The sequence below is a fragment of the Salvelinus namaycush genome, chromosome 33 (assembly GCF_016432855.1).
Source record: "Salvelinus namaycush isolate Seneca chromosome 33, SaNama_1.0, whole genome shotgun sequence".
NCBI lineage: Eukaryota > Metazoa > Chordata > Actinopteri > Salmoniformes > Salmonidae > Salvelinus > Salvelinus namaycush.
In genome coordinates this window covers 31,050,345-31,074,118 of record NC_052339.1, presented here as the reverse complement: position 1 = coordinate 31,074,118, position 23,774 = coordinate 31,050,345, and the positions used below count along the sequence as shown (strand labels likewise).

Genomic DNA, 23,774 nt, shown 5'->3' with positions numbered 1-23,774 from the left:
TGTCCCTCCCTCCCTCCCTTTATCCAGGGAGGCCTCTCTGTCCCTCCCTCCCTCCCTTTATCCAGGGAGGCCTCTCTGTCCCTCCCTCCCTTTATCCAGGGAGGCCTCTCTGTCCCTCCCTCCCTCCCTTTATCCAGGGAGGCCTCTCTGTCCCTCCCTCCCTCCCTTTATCCAGGGAGGCCTCTCTGTCCCTCCCTCCCTCCCTTTATCCAGGGGGGCCTCTCTGTCCCTCCCTCCCTCCCTTTATCCAGGGAGGCCTCTCTGTCCCTCCCTCCCTCCCTTTATCCAGGGAGGCCTCTGTCCCTCCCTCCCTCCCTCTATCCAGGGAGGCCTCTGTCTCCCTCCTTCCCTCTATCCAGGGAGGCCTCTGTCTCCCTCCCTCCCTCTATCCAGGGAGGCCTCTGTCTCCCTCCCTCCCTCTATCCAGGGAGGCCTCTTTTTATTTGTATTTATCCTAGTCCTGCAATTATTTCTCCTTGCCTATGTACAGTAACCCCCTTCTCCTGTACTGTCATTCTCCTTCTCTTTTTCTCAGTCCTCTCTCTCGCTCTCTCTCGCTCAGTCCTCTCTCTCGCTTGTGTCTCTGTGTACAGGAAAGAGGGATAGTCATGGAGGACAGGGTTTCACTGCAGTCTCAATATTTAATGGCTTGCCGTGGACCTGCTGCCTTTCAATGAACCATCTGGGTCATGAGCTTTTTATTATTCATCAGCCAGGTGAGGCGGCAGGAAGCTAGGAGATCAGTCTGCTGTGCCCGTCTCGTACATTCTGTGGGTCAAAAGTGATACGTAGGAGTTGAGCTTCCTTTTCCATGACCTGAATAACACTTTGTATGAGATCCCATCACCTATCCTGTTTCTTCAGATCAGTGTAGAAGAAGGAGATGGAGCCATATTGAGACTACTGAGACACTCAGGCTGTGTGAGTGTACAGTACGTACATAACCAGATGTTGTCCATGTCTGAAGAGGATTAAAACAACTGAAAGAGGGGCAGACCTCTGCATCCTCTCTGCACCGTAACGCCGAGAACGTGGTTCCCACAACATATTGGCATAGTGCTATACTCACAACTGGAGGACGAGCACCATCTCGGAGGCCATCTCGTAGACCTGGTGCAGGTTGACCACCCGCTGGCTGGCCGTGGCGAGCTCCAGAACGGCCACCTCGTGGATGATCTCCAGCCTGCAGTCCTGGCCCTTCCTCCTCTTCCTCATGAACTTGGCGGCGTACTCCTGCCCCGTGCACTTCTCCACACACTTCCTCACCACGGCAAACTTCCCCCTGAGGAGAAGAGGGTGTTGCGTTAACAGTTATGTTTCACTGAGAGGTTGTATTCTAGTTCACAGAATAAGGTAGACTAGAAAGCGGCTGGAAAAGCCTCATGCCATCTACAGTAGGTTAATTTATTCACCATCAAAGTTATTATAAAGCCTTTTAACTACGGTAACTGTAACCATGGTAACTGTGACTATGGTAACCGAAGGCAGTCTTTCATTTGTTAATCCCAAGTTGACTACATGACCTAGTTCCACTGACCCAATACTGTCTTTCTACCAACTCACAAGAATGACACAAAGCCGCAATGAACGTTTGAATTTCAAGTCTTGTGAAACTAAATGAACTAATCCCAGTGCATCTCATTAGAGCTGAATGCCATTACAAATCAAAGGAACCAATGTACAAGCAGCGTATTTACACAAACTTATTTCCCCCCCGTGGAACCCTTTCATCTCAGTGAGAGAAGAGACTTGAGCTGTGTGTGTGTGATGGCGTGTGTGTGTGATGGCGAAAGAGAGGGGTGTTCTAGTGATTCTGAAACCGGCACACTTGTTATCGTTGGAGCTTAACATCCCTTTGTTTCCTTGGCATTTCTACAGGATGAAGTCATCCCCCGTCCCCAGAACCCAAGTGGGCCCATTTTCTCACCGTTACAACCGTCTGCTTTGTGGCTCTGACCCACTTTGAATGTGGACTGTGATGATGCAGGAGCAGGGGCCTGGTCTGGTGTGAAGAACACACAGCGAGTGTTGTGTCCCAAATGGTACCCTATTCCCTATGTAGTGCACTACTTTTGACCAGGACCCATAGGGAATAGAGGGTCCTCTCTGAGAGAAAGGAGTGCATGAAGATGACACACCCACATCAAGATGACACACCCACATCAGCCCCCCCTCTTGGCTGCTGTCAACTGTCAGACTCCAGCCACCCTAGTCATAGACTGTTCTCTCTGCTACCGCACAGCAAGCGGTACCAGAGCGGCAAGTCAAGGTCCAAAGGGCTTCTTAACAGCTTCTAACCCCAAGCCATAAGACTCCTGAACAGCTAATCAAAGGGCTACCCAGACCCCTCTTCTACACTGCTGCTACTCTCTGTTTATGATTGATGCATAGTCACTTTAACTCTAACTACATGTACATATTACCTCAATTACCTCGAGTAACCAGTAACCCCTCCACATGGCCGATTAATTAGGGCCGATTTCAAGTTTTCATAACAATCGGAAATCTTTTTTTTTTTTTTACACCTTTATTTAACTAGGCAGGTCAGTTAAAGAACACATTCTTATTTACAATAACAGCCTAGGAACGGTGGGTTAACTGCCTTGTTCAGGGGCAGAATGACAGATTTTTTACCTTGTCAGCTCGGGGATTCAATCTTGCAACCTTACGGCTAACTAGTCCAACGCTCTAACCACCTGCCTCTCATTGCACTCCACGAGGAGCCTGCCTGTTACGCGAATGCAGTAAGAAGCCAAGGTAAGTTGCTAGCTAGCATTAAACTTATCTTATAAAAAAACAATCATAATCACTAGTTAACTACACATGGTTGATGATATTACTAGTTTATCTAGCGTGTCCTGCGTTGCATATTATCGATGCAGTGCGCAGTCGCGAAAAAGGTTCCTAACCATAAACATCAATGCCTTTCTTAAAATCAATAAACAAGTATATGTTTTTAAACCTGCATATTTAGTTAATATTTCCTGCTAACATGAATTTATTTGCCTGCTAACATGAATTTATTTGTCACTTCTCTTGCAACAGAGTCAGGGTATTTTCAGCAGTTTGGGCCGCCTGGCTCGTTACGAACTGTGTGAAGACTATTTCTTCCTAACAAAGACAGCCAACTTCGCCAAACGGGGGATGATTTAACAAAAGCGCATTTGCGAAAAAAGCACAATCGTTGCACGACTGTACCTAACCATAAACATCAATTGCTTTCTTAAAATCAATACACGGAAGTATAATCTTTTTAAACCTGCATATTTAGCTAAAATAAATCCAGGTTAGCAGGCAATATTAACCAGGTGAAATTGTGTCACTTCTCTTGCGTTCATTCAACGCAGAGTCAGGGTATATATGCAACAGTTTGGGTCGCCTGGCTCGTTGCGAACTAATTTGCCAGAATTTTGAGTAATTATGACATAACATTGAAGGTTGTGCAATGTAACAGGAATATTTAGACTGATGGATGCCACCCGTTAGAAAAAATACGGAACGGTTCCGTATTTCACTGAAAGAATAAACTTTTTGTTTTCGAGATGATAGTTTCCGGATTCGACCATATTAAATGACCTAAGGCTCGTATTTCTGTGTGTTATGTTATAACTAAGTTATTGATTTGATAGAGCAGTCTGAGCGATGGTAGGCACCAGCAGGCTCGTAAGCATTCATTCAAACAGCACTTTCGTGCGTTTTGCCAGCAGCTCTGCTGTTTATGACTTCAAGCCTATCAACTCCCGAGATTAGGCTGGTGTAACCGATGTGAAATGGCTAGCTAGTTAGCGGGGTGCGCGCTAATAGCGTTTCAAACGTCACTCGCTCTGAGACTTGGAGTAGTTGTTCCCCTTGCTCTGCATAGGTAACGCTGCTTCGAGGGTGGCTGTTGTCGATGTGTTCCTCGTTCGAGCCCAGGTAGGAGCGAGGAGAGGGACGGAAGCTATACTGTTACACTGGCGATACTAAAGTGCCTATAAGAACATCCAATAGTCAAAGGTATATGGAATACAAATGGTATAGAGAGAAATAGTCCTATAATTCCTATAATAACTACAACCTAAAACTTCTTACCTGGGAATATTGAAGACTCATGTTAAAAAGGAACCACCAGCTTTCATATGTTCTCATGTTCTGAGCAAGTAACTTAAACGTTAGCTTTCTTACATGGCACATATTGCACTTTTACTTTCTTCTCCAACACTTTGTTTTTGCATTATTTAAACCAAATTGAACATGTTTCATTATTTATTTGAGGCTAAATTGATTTTATTGATGTATTATATTAAGTTAAAATAAGTGTTCATTCAGTATTGTTGTAATTGTCATTATTACAAAAAAGAAAAATCTTTTATTTTTATTTTTATATTATTATTATTAATAATTATATATATATTTATTATTATTATTATTATTATATATTTTTTTTAAATCGGCCGATTAATCGGTATTGGCTATTTTTTGGTCCTCCAATAAAATCGGTATCGGTGTTGAAAAATCATAATCGGTCGACCTCTAGTAGACAGTGATACTATTTTGTTGTTGTATTGTTTCCAGGCCAACGCAACATACCTCACATTTATATACAATTTAAGTGGTATTGACTTAACTAAGGGGAGTGTATTTGCCAGGACTAGGAAAGGTTATTTGAACTGAGAGGTTTGCAGTGGAACAGTCCAGAGCCAGCCAAATCTCTGGTAAACAGGTCTAAAGAATGATGACTTCGGGAGGCTGGGATGACTTTGGGAGGCTGATTAACACACAGTGTTTTTGTGAGCGATAGCCATGAGTGCCCACAAACACAAACACAAACACACACACACACACACACACACACACACACACACACACACACACACAAGGATTTTTACAGATCACGTCAAAACAGAGTGGCCGTCGAGAGAGACTGACCTCGAAGTGGGCCAAGCTGCCAAGGGTGGACTTTGAGTAAACACCCACCCTAAAATCCTTCCCTGACCTTCGCTCCCCTCATACAAGCCTTAGAGCTTGAAACTCAGAACCTCAACCACAAACCACATGCTCCTTTTTGTGTCCGAACTGCTTTACCCCTCATTGCACACGCAGATAAAGTTAAATGGTGTAAGACTGTCCTCAGTCAACACCCGTGTCTTTCAAGGAAAGGAAACAGCAGGATTGGGATCAATTTAGAAAGTAAACCAAATTCCAATTCCAATTTCCCTCATTGAAAAGCATTGAAGAGAAATTAGAATTTCACTCCACTTCCAAAATTGACTGGAATTTACATGGAATTGACCACAAACCCTGAAACACAGCGGTCTTGAAGGTTGAGTTACTGAACAGCAGTCATATGTCTCAGGCTGTCTTTACTGTATGTTGATATGGATGGATGGATAGGGGCATCCTCCCTTTCTTCTCCTGAGAGCAGTGTCACTAGCCTGCATCATGTACAATACTGTGTAAAATACTGTGCTTTCTTCTGAGAGCAGTGTCACTAGCCTGCATCATGTACAATACTGTGTAAAATACTGTGCTTTCTCCTGAGAGCAGTGTCACTAGCCTGCATCATGTACAATACTGTGTAAAATACTGTGCTTTCTCCTGAGAGCAGTGTCACTAGCCTGCATCATGTAAAATACTGTGTACAATACTGTGCTTTCTCCTGAGAGCAGTGTCACTAGCCTGCATCATGTACAATACTGTGTAAAATACTGTGCTTTCTCCTGAGAGCAGTGTCACTAGCCTGCATCATGTACAATACTGTGTAAAATACTGTGCTTTCTCCTGAGAGCAGTGTCACTAGCCTGCATCATGTACAATACTGCGATGGCGTGCTAGAGACTGGGAAGCCAAGAGGGATAGATCTGACTAGCGAAGAGGAAACATCCAGTGCAGTCATGCCTGCCTGACGCCACCATGCTGAACGTCATGTTGTCGGGGCAGGAGTGGAAACGGACTGGATGAAATGGAGTTGGTTTTGAACTCTAGAGAACCTCAAGGGGGGAAAAACACAACTTACTGGACAGTGTATTTCTGTGAAAAACAACTACAACAAAACAGCCAAGTTCGTGATATAATAATGGTGTTTTTAGTCTTGTTAAATATATAATATATACAGACAATATTTTGACCGTTTTGGAAACGTTAGAGTGTTTTCTATCCTAATCTGTCAATTATATGCATATTCTACGATCTGGGCCTGAGAAATAGTCCGTTTACCTTGGGAACGTTATTTTTCCAAACATAAAAATAGTGCCCCCTAGCTGAAAGAGGTTAACCCTTCTGGCGCAGGCGTTCCGCTAGCAACCCACCTAAACAACATCCGGTGAAATTGCAGAGCGCCAAATTCAAAATACAGAAATAGTCATAATAAACATTCATAAAATATACAAGTGTTATACATCGGTTTAAAGATGAACTTCTTGTTAATCCAGCTGCTTTGTCAGATTTCAAAAAGGCTTTATGGCAAAAGCATACCATGCGATTATCTGAGCACAGCGCCCCGCTTACAAAAGCATACAAACATTTTACAACTAAGTAAAGAAATTACAAAAGTCAGAAATAGCGATAAAATGAATTACTTACCTTTGAAGATCTTCATATGGTTGCAGTCACAAGAGTCCCAGCTACACAATAAATGTTCATTTTGTTCGATAAAGTCCCTCTTTATATCCCAAAAACTCTGTTTTGTTGGCGCGTTTTGTTCAGGAATCCACTGGCTCAAAGGCGGTCAAAACATGCAGACGAATACATCCTAATAGTACCGGTAAAGTTCGTCCAAACATGTCAACCGATGTTTATAATTAATCCTCAGGTTGTCAATTGTCTAAATAATCGATAATATTTCAACCGGACAATAGCGTATTCAATAGAAAGGAAAAACAACGAAGGGCGCGCACTCGGTCACGCGCGCAAACCAGCACTGCATGATTCTACAGTCCACTGACAGAAAGGTCTCATTCATTTTTCAGAAAACAAGCCTGAAACAATGTCTAAAGACTGTTGACATCTAGTGGAAGCCATAGGAACTGCAATCTGGGTCCTAACCCATTAGATACTCTATAGGCATTCAATTGAAACTACCCACATCAACAACAAAAAAACTTCCTGGATGGATTTTCCTCAGGTTTTCGCCTGCCCTATCAGTTCTGTTATACTCACAGACATTATGTTAACAGTTGTGGAACATTTAGAGTGTTTTCTATCCAAATCTACCAATTATATGCATATCCTAGCTTCTGGGCCTGAGCAACAGGCAGTTTAGTTTGGACACGCTTCTCAACCAGACGTCAAAATACTGCCACCAAGCCATAAGGAGTTTTAAACCCTTTACAATGAAGATCTGTGAAGTTATTTGGATTTTTTTTTAAATTATCTTTGAAAGACAGGGTCCTGAAAAAGGGATGTTTCTTTTTTTGCTGAGTTTAGGAGTAGCTGTTTCTTTGTTAACCGCTCAACACAGAATAGCTGTGTGAACGCAACCCTTAAATCATTTGGAGAAAATATAATTTCTATTTTATTCAGCTATGTTCAATTTTATTCTTCATACTATAAAATATACTGAACAAAAATAGAAAATAAAGTGTTATTACCATGTTTCATGAGCTGAAATAAAAGATCCCAGAAATGTTTCATACGCACAAAAATCTTATTCGTCTCAAATGTTGTGCACAAATTTGTTTACATCCCTGTTAGTGAGCATTTCTCCGTTGCCAAGATAATCCATCCATCTGACAGGTCTGGCATATCAAGAAGCTGATTAACCAGCATGATCATTACACAGGTGCACCTTGTGCTGGAGACACTAAAAGGCCACTCTAAAATGTGTAGTTTTGTCACACAACACAATGCCAGTCTCAAGTTAAGCGGAGTGTGCAGTTGGCATGCTGACAGCAGGAATGTCACCCAGAGCCGTTGCCAGAGAATTTTATGTTATTTTCTCTACCATAAGCCGCCTCCAATGTCATTTTAGATATTTTGGCACTACATCCAACCGGTCTCAGAACCGCAGACCACGTGTAACCACGCCAACCCAGGACCTACACATCTGACTTCTTCCCCTGCAGGATCGTCTGAGACCAGCCACCCGGACAGCTGATAAAACTGAGGTGTATTTCTGTCGATAATTAAGCCCTTTTGTGGGGAAAAACACATTTTAAATTGGCTGGGCTTGGCTCCCAAGTGGGTGGGCCTATGCCCTCCCATGCCCACCCATGGCTGAGCCCCTGCCCAATCATGTGAAATCCATAGATTAGGGCCTAATTTATTTAAAATTGTCTGATTCTTTTTTTCCCCAGTATATTTTAAAATAACGGCAGGTAATTCTAAGCAAATATTATCTGGTAAATTAACTAGTGTATTCCACAGCATTTTGGCATTACCAGATCAGGGCTTAACATCAAATCGAATGTATTGATCACATACACGTATTTAGCAGATGTTATTGAGGGTGTAGCTAAATACTTGTAAATGGGACAACTCATGCTAAGTATGCTATTCTGCTAATCTGAAAATAGACTACATTTTCTTCATATCATGTTTCTTTAGACTTCTCTAAAATAAATAATGCATTATTGTGATGGTGAAGGCTATATGACATGGATATATTAGACTTTTTAAAATGTTCAGTGCCCCTGAACAAGACAGTTAACCCACTGTTCCTAGGCCATCGTTGAAAAAATAAAAGTTCTTTACTGCCTAGTTAAATAATGGTAAAATAAAAATACAAAAATTAAATCAGTGGCATGTGTGGAGGCTAGGAGATGCTAAATGTGTTTATGTTAGTGTTTATGTTAATTAACGGTCAATTACCGTGAATCCGGCAGTTATTTGCTTGACAATCACTGGCAGACAAAATGTCATTACCGTCACAGCCCTAGACTTTTTATTTTGTATTTATTTTACCAGGTAAGTTGACTGAGAACACATTCTCATTTACAGTAACGACCTGGGGAATAGTTAGTTACAGGGGAGAGGAGGGGGGGGGGGGGGGGTGAATGAGCCAATTGTAAACTGGGGATGATTAGGTGGCCATGATGAGGACTGGGCTGGGGCTCTGTCCAGCACAGATGTACTACATACAGCTGGGTCCACCTTTACTTTTGAAAACACTTCCCTTTGAAAAATATAAAGACTGGAGGATAAAAAATAAAAAAACGAAGCTCTTTGCCTTGTCCACAGAGGACTAAATGCCTTGGGTTAGGCTAGATATTTGAGGGTGGAATTCTCTAGGTTGGGTTTCTATGGGAAGAAGTCGGTAAAAAAGCTGGTTTTCAGATGGTTGTGTAAATCATACTCTTGAGGATGTGGCTGACAGAGGCGTTTGTTATTGTCTGAAGTCAGTGTGACACAGCTGTGACTCAGCGTGAGCAAGGTGACAAGGTCAGTGACACAGTGACGTGGACACTACACACTCCTCCCCAGTCACAGCATCCAATGAAAGCCCAAAAGCAATGCGGAGAGCAGATGTACTCTTTTGCATTCATAACATCTTAGCGGGCTGCGTCTAATCAGTCAAGTTCAGAATAAATAGTTTTGGTGCTATAGAGAACCTAGCTGAAGAGAGTCTTACAGGATTTCACCTGACGACGGCATGGCTGAGTCTTACAGGCTTTCACCTGACGACGGCATGGCTGAGTCTTACAGGCTTTCCCCTGATGACGGCGTGGCTGAGTCTTACAGGCTTTCACCTGACGACAGCATGGCTGAGTCTTACAGGCTTTCCCCTGACGACGGCGTGGCTGAGTCTTACAGGCTTTCCCCTGACGACGGCGTGGCTGAGTCTTACAGGCTTTCCCCTGACGACGGCGTGGCTGAGTCTTACAGGCTTTCACCTGACGACGGCGTGGCTGAGTCTTACAGGCTTTCACCTGACGACGGCGTGGCTGAGTCTTACAGGCTTTCACCTGACGACGGCGTGGCTGAGTCTTACAGGCTTTCACCTGACGACGGCGTGGCTGAGTCTTACAGGCTTTCACCTGACGACGGTGTGGCTGAGTCTTACAGGCTTTCCCCTGACGACGGCGTGGCTGAGTCTTACAGGCTTTCACCTGACGACGGCATGGCTGAGTCTTACAGGCTTTCACCTGACGACGGCGTGGCTGAGTCTTACAGGCTTTCACCTGACGACGGCGTGGCTGAGTCTTACAGGCTTTCACCTGACGACGGCGTGGCTGAGTCTTACAGGCTTTCCCCTGACGACGGCGTGGCTGAGTCTTACAGGCTTTCCCCTGACGACGGCGTGGCTGAGTCTTACAGGCTTTCCCCTGACGACGGCGTGGCTGAGTCTTACAGGCTTTCACCTGACGACGGCGTGGCTGAGTCTTACAGGCTTTCACCTGACGACGGCGTGGCTGAGTCTTACAGGCTTTCACCTGACGACGGCGTGGCTGAGTCTTACAGGCTTTCACCTGACGACGGTGTGGCTGAGTCTTACAGGCTTTCCCCTGACGACGGCGTGGCTGAGTCTTACAGGCTTTCACCTGACGACGGCATGGCTGAGTCTTACAGGCTTTCACCTGACGACGGCGTGGCTGAGTCTTACAGGCTTTCACCTGACGACGGCGTGGCTGAGTCTTACAGGCTTTCACCTGACGACGGCGTGGCTGAGTCTTACAGGCTTTCACCTGACGACGGCGTGGCTGAGTCTTACAGGCTTTCACCTGACGACGGCGTGGCTGAGTCTTACAGGCTTTCACCTGACGACGGCGTGGCTGAGTCTTACAGGCTTTCACCTGACGGCATGGCTGAGCCAATCCTTCGTACCTCCACGACTGATACACTAAGCCAGCCCCTGCTGCCGTAAGGCTTCTTAAAACCTGAATAATACAGTGACATATCGGATGACATATCGTATCGCATCGTTTTGACAATATTGCAATTTGTTTTCAGCACTTTTCTATGAATGATCAAAACTAGTTATCATGGGTCTCTCTTGTCCCTCTGTAGCAGACATATTGGGAGCATTATGCTTGGAACATCAAATCGCAATAAAATCTCAGTATCGAATCGCAATACATATAGAATATATACATATAGAATCGTGAGAATCGCAATACTTATCGGCACCTAAGTATGGTAAAGTCCCTCAGTATGGTGATAATATGGTATGGTGAGGTCTCTCAGTATGGTGATTATATGGTATGGTGATAATATGGTATGGTCCCTCAGTATGGTGATAATATTGTATGGTGATAATATGGTATGGTGATGATATGGTATGGTGAGGTCTCTCAGTATGGTATGGTGATAATATGGTATGGTGAGGTCTCTCAGTAAGGTGATAATATGGTATGGTGATAATATGGTATGGTGAGGTCTCTCAGTATGGTGATAATATGGTATGGTGAGGTCTCTCAGTATGGTGATAATATGGTATGGTGAGGTCTCTCAGTATGGTGATAATATGGTATGGTGATAATATGGTATGGTGATGATATAGTATGGTGATGATATGGTATGGTAATAATATCGTGTCGTGAGGTCCCTCAGTATGGTGATAATATTGTGTCGTGAGGTCCCTCAGTATGGTGATAATACTGTGTCGTGAGGTCCCTCAGTATGGTGATAATACTGTGTCGTGAGGTCCCTCAGTATGGTGATAATATCGTGTCGTGAGGTCCCTCCGTATGGTGATAATATCGTGTCGTGAGGTCCCTCAGTATGGTGATAATATCGTGTCGTGAGGTCCCTCAGTATGGTGATAATATCGTGTCGTGAGGTCCCTCAGTATGGTGATAATATTGTGTCGTGAGGTCCCTCAGTATGGTGATAATATTGTGTCGTGAGGTCCCTCAGTATGGTGATAATATTGTGTCGTGAGGTCCCTCAGTATGGTGATAATATTGTGTCGTGAGGTCCCTCAGTATGGTGATAATATTGTGTCGTGAGGTCCCTCAGTATGGTGATAATATTGTGTCGTGAGGTCCCTCAGTATGGTGATAATATTGTGTCGTGAGGTCCCTCAGTATGGTGATAATATTGTGCCGTGAGGTCCCTCAGTATGGTGATAATATCGTGTCGTGAGGTCCCTCAGTATGGTGATAATATGGTGTCGTGAGGTCCCTCAGTATGGTGATAATATTGTGTCGTGAGGTCCCTCAGTATGGTGATAATATCGTGTCGTGAGGGTCCCTGGTAATTCCCAGCCCTAGTATAGAGGCAGGGTGCTAATCAATCATCTTATGTAAAGAAATAAACCCTGCCCTAGATGAGGTTTGCGTGGGGGCAGTGGTGCGGCCCAGTCCTAGCCTAACCAACACCCCGCCCCCCAGCCCTAGCCTAACCAACGCCCCGCCCCCCAGTGGTGCGGCCCAGCCCCAGCCTAACCAACGCCCCGCCCCCCAGTGGTGCGGCCCAGCCCTAGCCTAACCAACGCCACGCCCCCCAGTGGTGCGGCCCAGCCCTAGCCTAACCAACGCCCCGCCCCCCAGTGGTGCGGCCCAGCCCTAGCCTAACCAACGCCCCGCCCCCCAGTGGTGCGGCCCAGCCCTAGCCTTACCAACGCCCCGCCCCCCAGTGGTGCGGCCCAGCCCTAGCCTTACCAACGCCCCGCCCCCCCAGTGGTGCGGCCCAGGCCTAGCCTAACCAACGCCCCGCCCCCCAGTGGTGCGGCCCAGCCCTAGCCTAACAAACGCCCCGCCCCCCAGTGGTGCGGCCCAGCCCTAGCCTAACCAACGCCCCGCCCCCCAGTGGTGCGGCCCAGCCCTAGCCTTACCAACGCCCCGCCCCCCAGTGGTGCGGCCCAGCCCTAGCCTAACCAACGCCCCGCCCCCCAGTGGTGCGGCCCAGCCCTAGCCTAACCAACGCCCCGCCCCCCAGTGGTGCGGCCCAGCCCTAGCCTTACCAACGCCCCGCCCCCCAGTGGTGCGGCCCAGCCCTAGCCTAACCAACGCCCCGCCCCCCAGTGGTGCGGCCCAGCCCTAGCCTAACCAACGCCCCGCCCCCCAGTGGTGCGGCCCAGCCCTAGCCTAACCAACGCCCCGCCCCCCAGTGGTGCGGCCCAGCCCTAGCCTAACCAACGCCCCGCCCCCCAGTGGTGCGGCCCAGCCCTAGCCTAACCAACGCCCCGCCCCCCAGTGGTGCGGCCCAGCCCTAGCCTAACCAACACCCCGCCCCCCAGTGGTGCGGCCCAGCCCTAGCCTAACCAACGCCCCGCCCCCCAGTGGTGCGGCCCAGCCCTAGCCTAACCAACGCCCCGCCCCCCCAGTGCAGCCTCATCCTGTCTGAACTCTCACCCACTGGAAGGTCATGAGGCTTTGATACCAAAACGTTTAGGATGCCTCCAATGCTGTGTGAAGTTCATCAAGTCGGCCATGAATCTGTGCTATGTTTACAGTAGGTAGGGTGCTGGACAGGGGGCCTAGACTTGGAATGCTCTAAGGCTCACACCAGGGGAGAGACAGCTAGCCTATTTATATTGCGTATAGCTGGGCCACTATCTGCATGCTATTGAGGAGAAAACTCACAACAGACTGTACCGTCAATGCAAGCAGTGCGCACTATAGCAAAATGTTCCAAGTTCAACAAGCACACATAAGCCTTTGATTTAAGGCTTGTGTACATGGAGAAACTTTTTAAAAACAGACCACAGCCTTTTCTGCAGCCATGTCAGCACATTTCCAAAGCCGGTGGCCTCACACGGACAACACCCTGAATGAGATGGCTGTCATGTGTACACAGAACGCGGGTGACTGCTGGGTCACAGTCAATGTAAAGGAACGGTCGATTCAGAACAGATGGCTTTGGCCCTAAACCACTGGACTTCATCAAGAGGCACTAAGGTTACGTTTTTTGGACCAAAACTGTAAAACTGCACGTTTGGACCATTTGAGCTTTTGGGCTAAAGATCCCCTTTTTTTATAATTCATCACACATTTTATTTAAATTGACATCTTTATTTCCATACATATTTTTTGCAGTGGCAGGCATCCAAGCAGAAAGCAGGTTTAATATAATAAGGTTTTGCATGCCAAGAGCTGAACGGCTGCTCTCCTTTTATTATGAAAATATTCCACACGGTAGCCCTTGAGTGGGGAAAGTCACCTCAATGTAAGTATGTAGGTTAACTTACAGGTTAAAAGAGTGGCAATTCAAGGAATATAACATCTCTCCACCAAACTATGGTGGGGTGGGGGGGGGGAGGCTTGAGACAAAGTTGTTGACAGAGCTTAACTTTATTGAATTAGACTCGGCAGGATCGTCCCCTCCAAATGGCCTCTACATAGACGATTGGGCCAATATGTAAGAGTGACACACAGTTGGTATGGGTAGAGTGATAAGAGGTCATCAGGTGTCTATTAAATCTGATGGCTCTGACAGAACGATGCTTAAAAAAAGTGAGGCGAGTTCTCTTAGGTCTCTTAGTTCTCTTATTACCTGTATAATCATGGCATTAAAGTTGTTGCTATGTTAGTCATGGACTGATGGAGCGGCCCGATCATCTAACCGGTAGGTGTACGGTAAACGGTAAAAACCTTCTGTTCGGCTATCTCGGGGCCAGTCAATAGCATCAAAAACACTGGCATCACAGTGCAAGTTCTATAGAATGCAGACAAGGTCTCCAGCTGACAGAAGAGTTGACCGGATACCAAAAGCCAGACTACATTATAGTCATTCAGCAGACGCTTTTATCCAGACCGACTTACAAGAGCAGACAAGAGTTTATTATTTTTATTTCACCTTTATTTACCAGGTAGGCCAGTTGAGAACACGTTCTCATTTACAACTGGGACCTTGAGTAAAGCGCCTTGATCAAGGTCACAGACAGCTTTTTCTACCAAGTCAGTTCGAGTACCTGAGTAGGTGCGGCCATCTTCTCAAAGAGCTCCATTAATCATCAACGGGCACACGGAGAGTAAATGAGGCAATGGCCTCATCACCTTTAGAACAAACAGCAAGGCAGAGCAAAGAGCTCCTACTGACTGCTCATTTTGCTCAATAAGAAAAGGGCCTTTGAGCTCCAGGACTGAAACCAGGCCTGTTTACTCCGTGTCTAATGAACTCTGACATTATGGTGACCCCCTGTGTGTAGAGGAGTGGGACAGAGAGAGAGGAAGACAGGGGTTGCCTATTAATTTGTTCTTTGGGCACAGAGAGGGACATTTTCTGAATACCTTGGGAAAGGGCATTACCTCATCGCCGTCCCCTGGGCTGCCTCGTCGCCCTGCCTTGGGGATGTCGGTTTCTAAATCCCACCGTGTCTTGTCAGTGCGGCTCAGGATCCGTTACATGGTGGTTAATCGGCCACAGGAAAACATGCGGTTCACTCGCCACGCCTATGTGGAGATGAACAATTTCCATACTCGTGTTAGACTTCCTCGCCTGGATTTCTCTCTCTCTGCCCAGGCTCAGTACATGTGAAAGGGCATGACAAATTGAATTTGCTGAGGGAGAAAGGTAACACCATAGCATGTAGCACCGGATTAATCCCACAGGGTCTCAACGGCATGCGTTAATAATCAATAGAAAACTGATTAGGCCCAGTTGATGACAGAAATGAGAGATTTCTTGCTGAGGCGTGTAACAGCTGTAGAAGGACAGAAAGATAAATCAACGTCATTAAATTGCTTTGAAGGGAGGAAGAATAGAGTGACATACACCCCTCCCTGCCCTGCCCATCCCATCATCTCTTGACAAGAGAGTACAGAGGGATCTCGCGGATGGGGTTCAATAACAAACTTGGCTTTCACATGTCCTCCCCCCTCATTTCTCCGCGGTTGGCTGTTTCCACGGCGCTCAGCAAATGTTGCCTCCGGCCCTGCCGCGAGACTCAAACAACATGAAAAGCTTGGGCGATGATGTCATGGTATCCTGCCTGACTGTCAAGACACATAGGTTCTCCTGTGAGAAACAGACAAGGTTTTGTTCAGAACATGATAGGGGTTAGTAAAGGGGGTTTGGGACCGGGACCACACTGACAGGCAGGCACACACAACGATGTGAGCTATCCCAAGGAGTGTGTGTGCAGATGACTTGATGTTTTAGATGCTGGGGGAGTATGGGAGGGCGTACCACCGCCCACAGCCTGCTGTAACTGCAGTCTAACCCTTCGGGGAAGTAGCAACTCTAAACACACTCTCTTATTAATACATGATGACAGAGCTTTTTTCTCCCCTGATGAGACACTGAAGGATCTACTGACCACTGGAATGTTATGGGAAAAACATCAGTACTTTTCTTCAAAACATTCAATGGTGATATGAAAGGATTATTTGAAAAGTTTTAACACTACTTTCAGTCATACAGCCCTTAGGAATATGAACCGGCTTTAATTTTGGCATAGAGACGAAACTACTAGAAGAACTGAATATCCCATATGGCTATTGTTTGAAGATGTAAACCTAGTTAAATTTATTAGAGCAGGCCTGGCAAGATCCAAAAGAGATGAAGCAAAGTGGAAATAAATGTGATGGATTTCACCAGAGAGCAGTAGAACGTGCTCTATTCTCTCTATTTAATCCTGGGTTAACGTGCTCTAGCCCCTCTCTATTCAACCCTGGGTTAACGTGCTCTAGCCCCTCTCTATTCAACCCTGGGTTAACGTGCTCTAGCCCCTCTCTATTCAACCCTGGGTTAACGTGCTCTAGCCCCTCTCTATTCAACCCTGGGTTAACGTGCTCTAGCCCCTCTCTATTCAACCCTGGGTTAACGTGCTCTAGCCCCTCTCTATTCAACCCTGGGTTAACGTGCTCTAGCCCCTCTATTCAACCCTGGGTTAACGTGCTCTAGCCCCTCTCTATTCAACCCTGGGTTAACGTGCTCTAGCCCCTCTCTATTCAACCCTGGGTTAACGTGCTCTAGCCCCTCTCTATTCAACCCTGGGTTAACGTGCTCTAGCCCCTCTCTATTCAACCCTGGGTTAACGTGCTCTAGCCCCTCTCTATTCAACCCTGGGTTAACGTGCTCTAGCCCCTCTCTATTCAACCCTGGGTTAACGTGCTCTAGCCCCTCTCTATTCAACCCTGGGTTAACGTGCTCTAGCCCCTCTCTATTCAATCCTGGGTTAACGTGCTCTAGCCCCTCTCTATTCAATCCTGGGTTAACGTGCTCTAGCCCCTCTCTATTTAATCCTGGGTTAACGTGCTCTAGCCCCTCTCTATTTAATCCTGGGTTAACGTACTCTAGCCCCTCTCTATTTAATCCTGGGTTAACGTGCTCTAGCCCCTATTTAATCCTGGGTTAACGTGCTCTAGCCTCTATTTAATCCTGGGTTAACGTGCTCTAGCCTCTATTTAATCCTGGGTTAACGTGCTCTAGCCTCTATTTAATCCTGGGTTAACGTGCTCTAGCCTCTATTTAATCCTGGGTTAACGTGCTCTAGCCTCTATTTAATCCTGGGTTAACGTGCTCTAGCCTCTATTTAATCCTGGGTTAACGTGCTCTAGCCTCTATTTAATCCTGGGTTATCTTGAAATTTCAGCTCCTTTTGCAAGGTGGAGTATTGGCCTGCCTGACGACATCATTATGGATTATTGTGTGTAGATTGATGAGGAAAAAACATAATTTAATACACTTTAGAATAAGGCTGTAACGTAACAAAATGTGGAAAAAGTCAAGTGGTCTGAATACTTTCGGAATGCACTGTAGCTCCACAGTGAGCTGGTCCTCCCTGTATATAGCTGCACATTGATCTGGTACTGGTCCTCCCTGTATATAGCTGCACAGTGAGCTGGTCCTCCCTGTATATAGCTGCACATTGATCTGGTACTCCCTGTATACAGCTGCACATTGATCTGGTACTCCCTGTATATAGCTGCACAGTGAGCTGGTCCTCCCTGTATATAGCTGCACATTGATCTGGTACTGGTCCTCCCTGTATATAGCTGCACAGTGAGCTGGTCCTCCCTGTATATAGCTGCACATTGATCTGGTACTCCCTGTATATAGCTGCACATTGATCTGGTACTCCCTGTATATAGCTGCACATTGATCTGGTACTCCCTGTATATAGCTGCACATTGATCTGGTACTCCCTGTATATAGCTGCACATTGATCTGGTACTCCCTGTATATAGCTGCACATTGATCTGGTACTCCCTGTATATAGCTGCACATTGATCTGGTACTCCCTGTATATAGCTGCACATTGATCTGGTACTCCCTGTATACAGCTGCACATTGATCTGGTACTCCCTGTATATAGCTGCACAGTGAGCTGGTCCTCCCTGTATATAGCTGCACATTGATCTGGTACTGGTCCTCCCTGTATATAGCTGCACAGTGAGCTGGTACTCCCTGTATATAGCTGCACAGTGAACTGGTACTCCCTGTATATACCTCCACATTGATCTGGTACTCCCTGTAAATAGCTCCACATTGATCTGGTACTGGTACTCCCTGTAAATAGCTCCACATTGATCTGGTACTGGTACTCCCTGTATATAGCTCCACATTGATCTGGTACTCCCTGTATAGAGCTCCACATTGATCTGGTACTTCCTGTATATCGCTCCACATTGATCTGGTACTGGTACTCCCTGTATATAACTCCACATTGATCTGGTACTGGTCCTCCCTGTATATAGCTGCACATTGATCTGGTACTCCCTGTATATAGCTGCACAGTGAGCTGGTACACCCTGTATATACCTCCACATTGATCTGCTACTTCCTGTATATAGCTCCACATTGATCTGGTACTGGTCCTCCCTGTATATAGCTGCACATTGATCTGGTACTGGTACTCCCTGTATATAGCTGCACAGTGAGCTGGTACTCCCTGTATATACCTCCACATTGATCTGGTACTCCCTGTATATAGCTGCACATTGATCTGGTACTGGTACTTCCTGTATAGAGCTCCACATTGATCTGGTACTCCCTGTATATAGCTCCACATTGATCTGGTACTGGTACTCCCTGTATATAGCTCCACATTGATCTGGTACTCCCTGTATATAGCTCCACATTGATCTGGCACTGGTACTCCCTGTATATAGCTCCACATTGATCTGGTACTGGTACTCCCTGTATATAGCTGCACATTGATCTGGTACTGGTACTCCCTGTATAGAGCTCCACATTGATCTGGTACTCCCTGTATAGAGCTCCACATTGATCTGGTACTTCCTGTATATAGCTCCACATTGATCTGGTACTGGTACTCCCTGTATATAGCTCCACATTGATCTGGTACTGGTACTCCCTGTATATAGCTCCACATTGATCTGGTACTGGTACTCCCTGTATAGAGCTCCACATTGATCTGGTACTGGTACTCCCTGTATAGAGCTCCACATTGATCTGGTACTGGTACTCCCTGTATATAGCTGCACATTGATCTGGTACTCCCTGTATATAGCTCCACATTGATCTGGTACTGGTACTTCCTGTATATAGCTCCACATTGATCTGGTACTCCCTGTATAGAGCTCCACATTGATCTGGTACTGGTTCTTCCTGTATATAGCTCCACATTGATCTGGTACTGGTACTTCCTGTATATAGCTCCACATTGATCTGGTACTCCCTGTATAGAGCTCCACATTGATCTGGTACTTCCTGTATATAGCTCCACATTGATCTGGTACTTCCTGTATATAGCTCCACATTGATCTGGTACTGGTACTTCCTGTATATAGCTCCATTCTTTTGTATTTTATTCCTCGTGCTACTATTTTTATTATTATTTATTTAACTCTGCATCATTGGAAGGGCTCGTAAGCAAGCTTTTCACAATAAAGTTTACATCGTTGTATTCGGCGCATGTGACAAATAAAACCCCATTTGATTTGAAATACGCAGAAAAGACTAAACACAGGTGACACGTGCACAGTAGAACACACAGGTGACACGAGCACAGTAGAACACACAGGTGACACGAGCACAGTAGAACACACAGGTGACACGAGCACAGTAGAACACACAGGTGACACGAGCACAGTAGAACACACAGGTGACACGAGCACAGTAGAACACACAGGTGACACGAGCACAGAACACACAGGTGACACGAGCACAGTAGAACACACAGGTGACACGTGCACAGTAGAACACACAGGTGACACGTGCACAGTAGAACACACAGGTGACACGTGCACAGTAGAACACACAACTCAAATTGCGTTCCAGGCTAAATAACCAGGTTCATAATCTCCTGGCGGCTGGCGTACTTACAAACAACCCAACCAAATGAAACAGCTTAGTAGGGTCATTTATTAGTCAAGTGCTTACTTCAGCTTTACAGCCAGATAACTTCATTAATCACATGATTTACAGAAATAAGCATACAAGGCCAACCAAAACAAAACACATGATATCTACGCACGGCTCGCACTAGTGCCTCAATTCAGGCATCCAGACATCGTAATTAAATGTTTCTCATCGAGGTGGTAAAGGACTAATGGTCATAATATCAGTAGGTACAGTATGGCCACTGTAGATTGTTAGGCATCATGCATCTCCAGCTAACTTCATGACATCCATGCCTTATGGCTGGAAAATCTATTTGTAATCGGATTATTGCACCATATAAAACACGTTAGACATGTGCTCGGCCTAATTCAACTTAATGGGAAATGTTGAGTGTCACAGTAACAGAGGTGGTTTCAGGACTAAAGTGAATTCCAGCTACATCTGAGACCTGGGAACAGTGATTCCTTGTGGGCCTTTTCTAAAAATACTCTAGCCAATGTTCCATGAAGTTCCCCTATGGCAAAATGTAACTCTTGTTCCCAGTACCTAAGCTTCAGTCTCAGGCTAGATAGCAGTTTCCATGGTATTCTGCCAAACAACAACACATATAGCAGAGGCAGCCAATCAGATACCATGAAGAGATGATCCTACAGACAGAAATAGTATGGGGTTCACATTTTAAAAATATTTTTCTACAGTTTGATGATCCATGATAAATTAATTAAGAGTAAGTACGTTCATAGCAACAAACATCAGCTAGAGATTGTGGGGCTTTGGCCAGAGGATGCTTGTGACCAGTCACCCGATGGGAACTTCCCTAACAGCTGGTCACTGGCCAGAGGATGCTTGTGTCCAGTCACCAGATGGGAACTTCCCTAGCAGCTGGTCACTGGCCAGAGGGAACGATGATCTGATTCGGATGTGGTTTAGTCAAACACTTTGTAGTGAGTGCCTTTGGCTAATCTCAGACGCAACGGCAGGTCATGTGATGCAAAACCACAACACATATAGCAGAGGCAGCCAATCAGATACCATGAAGAGATGATCCTACAGACAGAAATAGTATGGGGTTCACATTTTAAAAATATTTTTCTACAGTTTGATGATCCATGATAAATTAATTAAGAGTAAGTACGTTCATAGCAACAAACATCAGCTAGAGATTGTGGGGCTTTGGCCAGAGGATGCTTGTGACCAGTCACCCGATGGGAACTTCCCTAACAGCTGGTCACTGGCCAGAGGATGCTTGTGTCCAGTCACCAGATGGGAACTTCCCTAGCAGCTGGTCACTGGCCAGAGGGAACGATGATCTGATTCGGATGTGGTTTAGTCAAACACTTTGTAGTGAGTGCCTTTGGCTAATCTCAGACGCAACGGCAGGTCATGTGATGCAAAACCACATTCTGAATGTCCCTCTTATGAAATAAATGGCTTAAAACGTCAGACAGACATACATAGCTCAAATGCCTTCTATAAAGGACAATGCCTTTGACATCCAACAGGGCTAACACACTTCTTATCAGCTTAATCCAATCTCAGAGGAGACATACCGTAGGTCAGGAATCATCAACTAGCCATGGGCCGATCTTTTTTCTTCTTGAGTGGATGGTCAGGGGGCCGGAACATAATTACAAATCATTTGTAGACTGCAAATTGACCACAAGAAACCCAAACAGATATAACATATGACTAAAACATAATCATTTAAAACTTTGCTTACATTTGTATAAAATCACATATATTTATATATCTCTATTATGCATGGGAATACTTGGGGACAGATTTCCAACAATGTAAATCACATGGAGCTGATTGGCTGGTGTTAATACAGTATTTTATGTAAAACAATGTAAAAAAAAAAAAAAAATATATATATATATATATATATATATATATATATATATATATATATATATATATAACCTGCTGTAGGTTTTGCTTGGGGTCACCATGGTGCCATTCACAAGGTTGAGTGTGGTGTTTGCATTGCCTAGTCTAAGTGGCGCTCTTTACAATGCTCACAGGGCAAAAGATACTATGCCCTGACTTTGACTAGCATGTTAAGAGAGCTGTGTGGAAAGAGGAGGCTGAGCTATTTCCACTCATTAAAAAAAACACACTGGAATCCCCCTTCTTTCTCTGTCAGTGAAGCAGAGAAAGAACCACAGACTTTCCACAGACTTTCCCATGAAGTGGACTAAAGCCATTATTCAGTGGTGAAGTTTGGAGTTTCAAAGTGCCAATGACGAGATAGTCTTGAAGTATTTCCCTTGGCATCATTGAATTGAGAGGGTAAATACAGCAGGCTATGCAGTATTTACCGGGTGTTTCATCGTACTTTATAAACATGGAGGGAGCTGCGTTTAGGCTTAGTCGCTGCTGCAACTAAAGGCAATTTGAAACATACAGCCCATTGCCAAATAATTTGCTTAGATAAATGTAGATATTTAAATCAAGTGTTTGTGAACTGCATTTTTTTATAGGAAGGAAAGGAATCAGTCCCAAGACAAGGCCTGGTGAAGACTGGCTGAAAACTGAGGGGATTTCCTCACAGAAAAGAACCCATGTGCTTCACTGATGTTTTTTACAATTTATCAGACACATCAGCTCACAGATCAAACACTCAGCAAAGATATGACGACTCGAGTGACCTTGTTGTGGACAAATTGCAAGCCCACCGCTATAGCCTGCCATGCATAGCCTTCTCAAACAAGAGAAGCATGATTTTTCAGCTGGCACCCTATATGCAAGGTTGAACATTAAATGCACTAATGGCTTGTCTCCAAGTGCACGGTGACATTTACGCAAATCCCTTCAATGGATTCCCCAATTTACACCGATGTGTACAATCAAAAATACATGTTGCAAGCCTTAACTGCTGGACAGAATATCATGCCATAATGTTAAATAACTTGTGGTGCAGACAAATACCTACACAATGACAGCGGGAAAGGAGCTCTGACTACCACAGCTAACTACAGATAGCTATACCACAGCCAGAAACGGTGATATTTGAATATCAACTATTCCAAGAAATGGCAACATTTTTTTACACTACATCTTCAGCATTATCAGAAGTATGGAAACAGACAGCCACAGTAGCTCAGAAGTTCTTCAGACAATTCACCGAGAGACAAACTGACAAGCTGGATAGATGCTCAGCACCAGATCTACAGTAACGTTATTTACTAAGAACGTATTTAACGTTAGTTACCTGCCGAGCTCTCTGCCCGGAATGATGGTGTAGTGGTCAGTGAATGGTTCATTCTTGATAAGAGTTTTGATCTCGGAAAGTAGCCCAAAACAGTTCTGGTTTGGTTCGGCTACCTGGCCATAGTGGCACTGAGTTCGGTTCCTTGTCTCTCCGCTCCGGGGACATTCAGGAATCATCGTGTCGATTCGATCAGGGCTGAACGTTTTACAGCGTGCTGTCTCCTCCTGTCACTTTAAAACAAATCAGACAACGACAGCAACCCGAACTTCCCTAGTAGGCTAGAAGACTAGTAGTAGACGTTGGCTAAAATATGACCGCAAAAGTAGCAGTACTTCACTGCTTTAGGAGTGATAAAATAAGATCGCATCCCTCATGGATATTTCAGAGGAGAAAACTGTTACTTTCATGTTTAATTAAATGATGTCGAAGCGTGCAACAATGTATCAATATT

General features: G+C 45.3%; 1 protein-coding gene across 1 annotated transcript in view; it reads right to left on the bottom strand.

Annotated features, from left to right (window-relative positions):
• LOC120027975 (serine/threonine-protein kinase 17A-like) overlaps positions 1–23,499 on the bottom strand; it is a 43,499-nt gene extending 20,000 nt beyond the window's left edge. Inside the window, exons 1-2 of the mRNA XM_038973072.1 lie at positions 23,324–23,499; positions 1,070–1,282 (exon numbers count right to left, since the gene is read on the bottom strand). Coding sequence (XP_038829000.1) covers positions 1,070–1,282; positions 23,324–23,499 — 389 coding nt within the window. The remainder of the gene's footprint in view (positions 1–1,069; positions 1,283–23,323) is intronic.
• Positions 23,500–23,774: the final 275 nt, after the last annotated feature.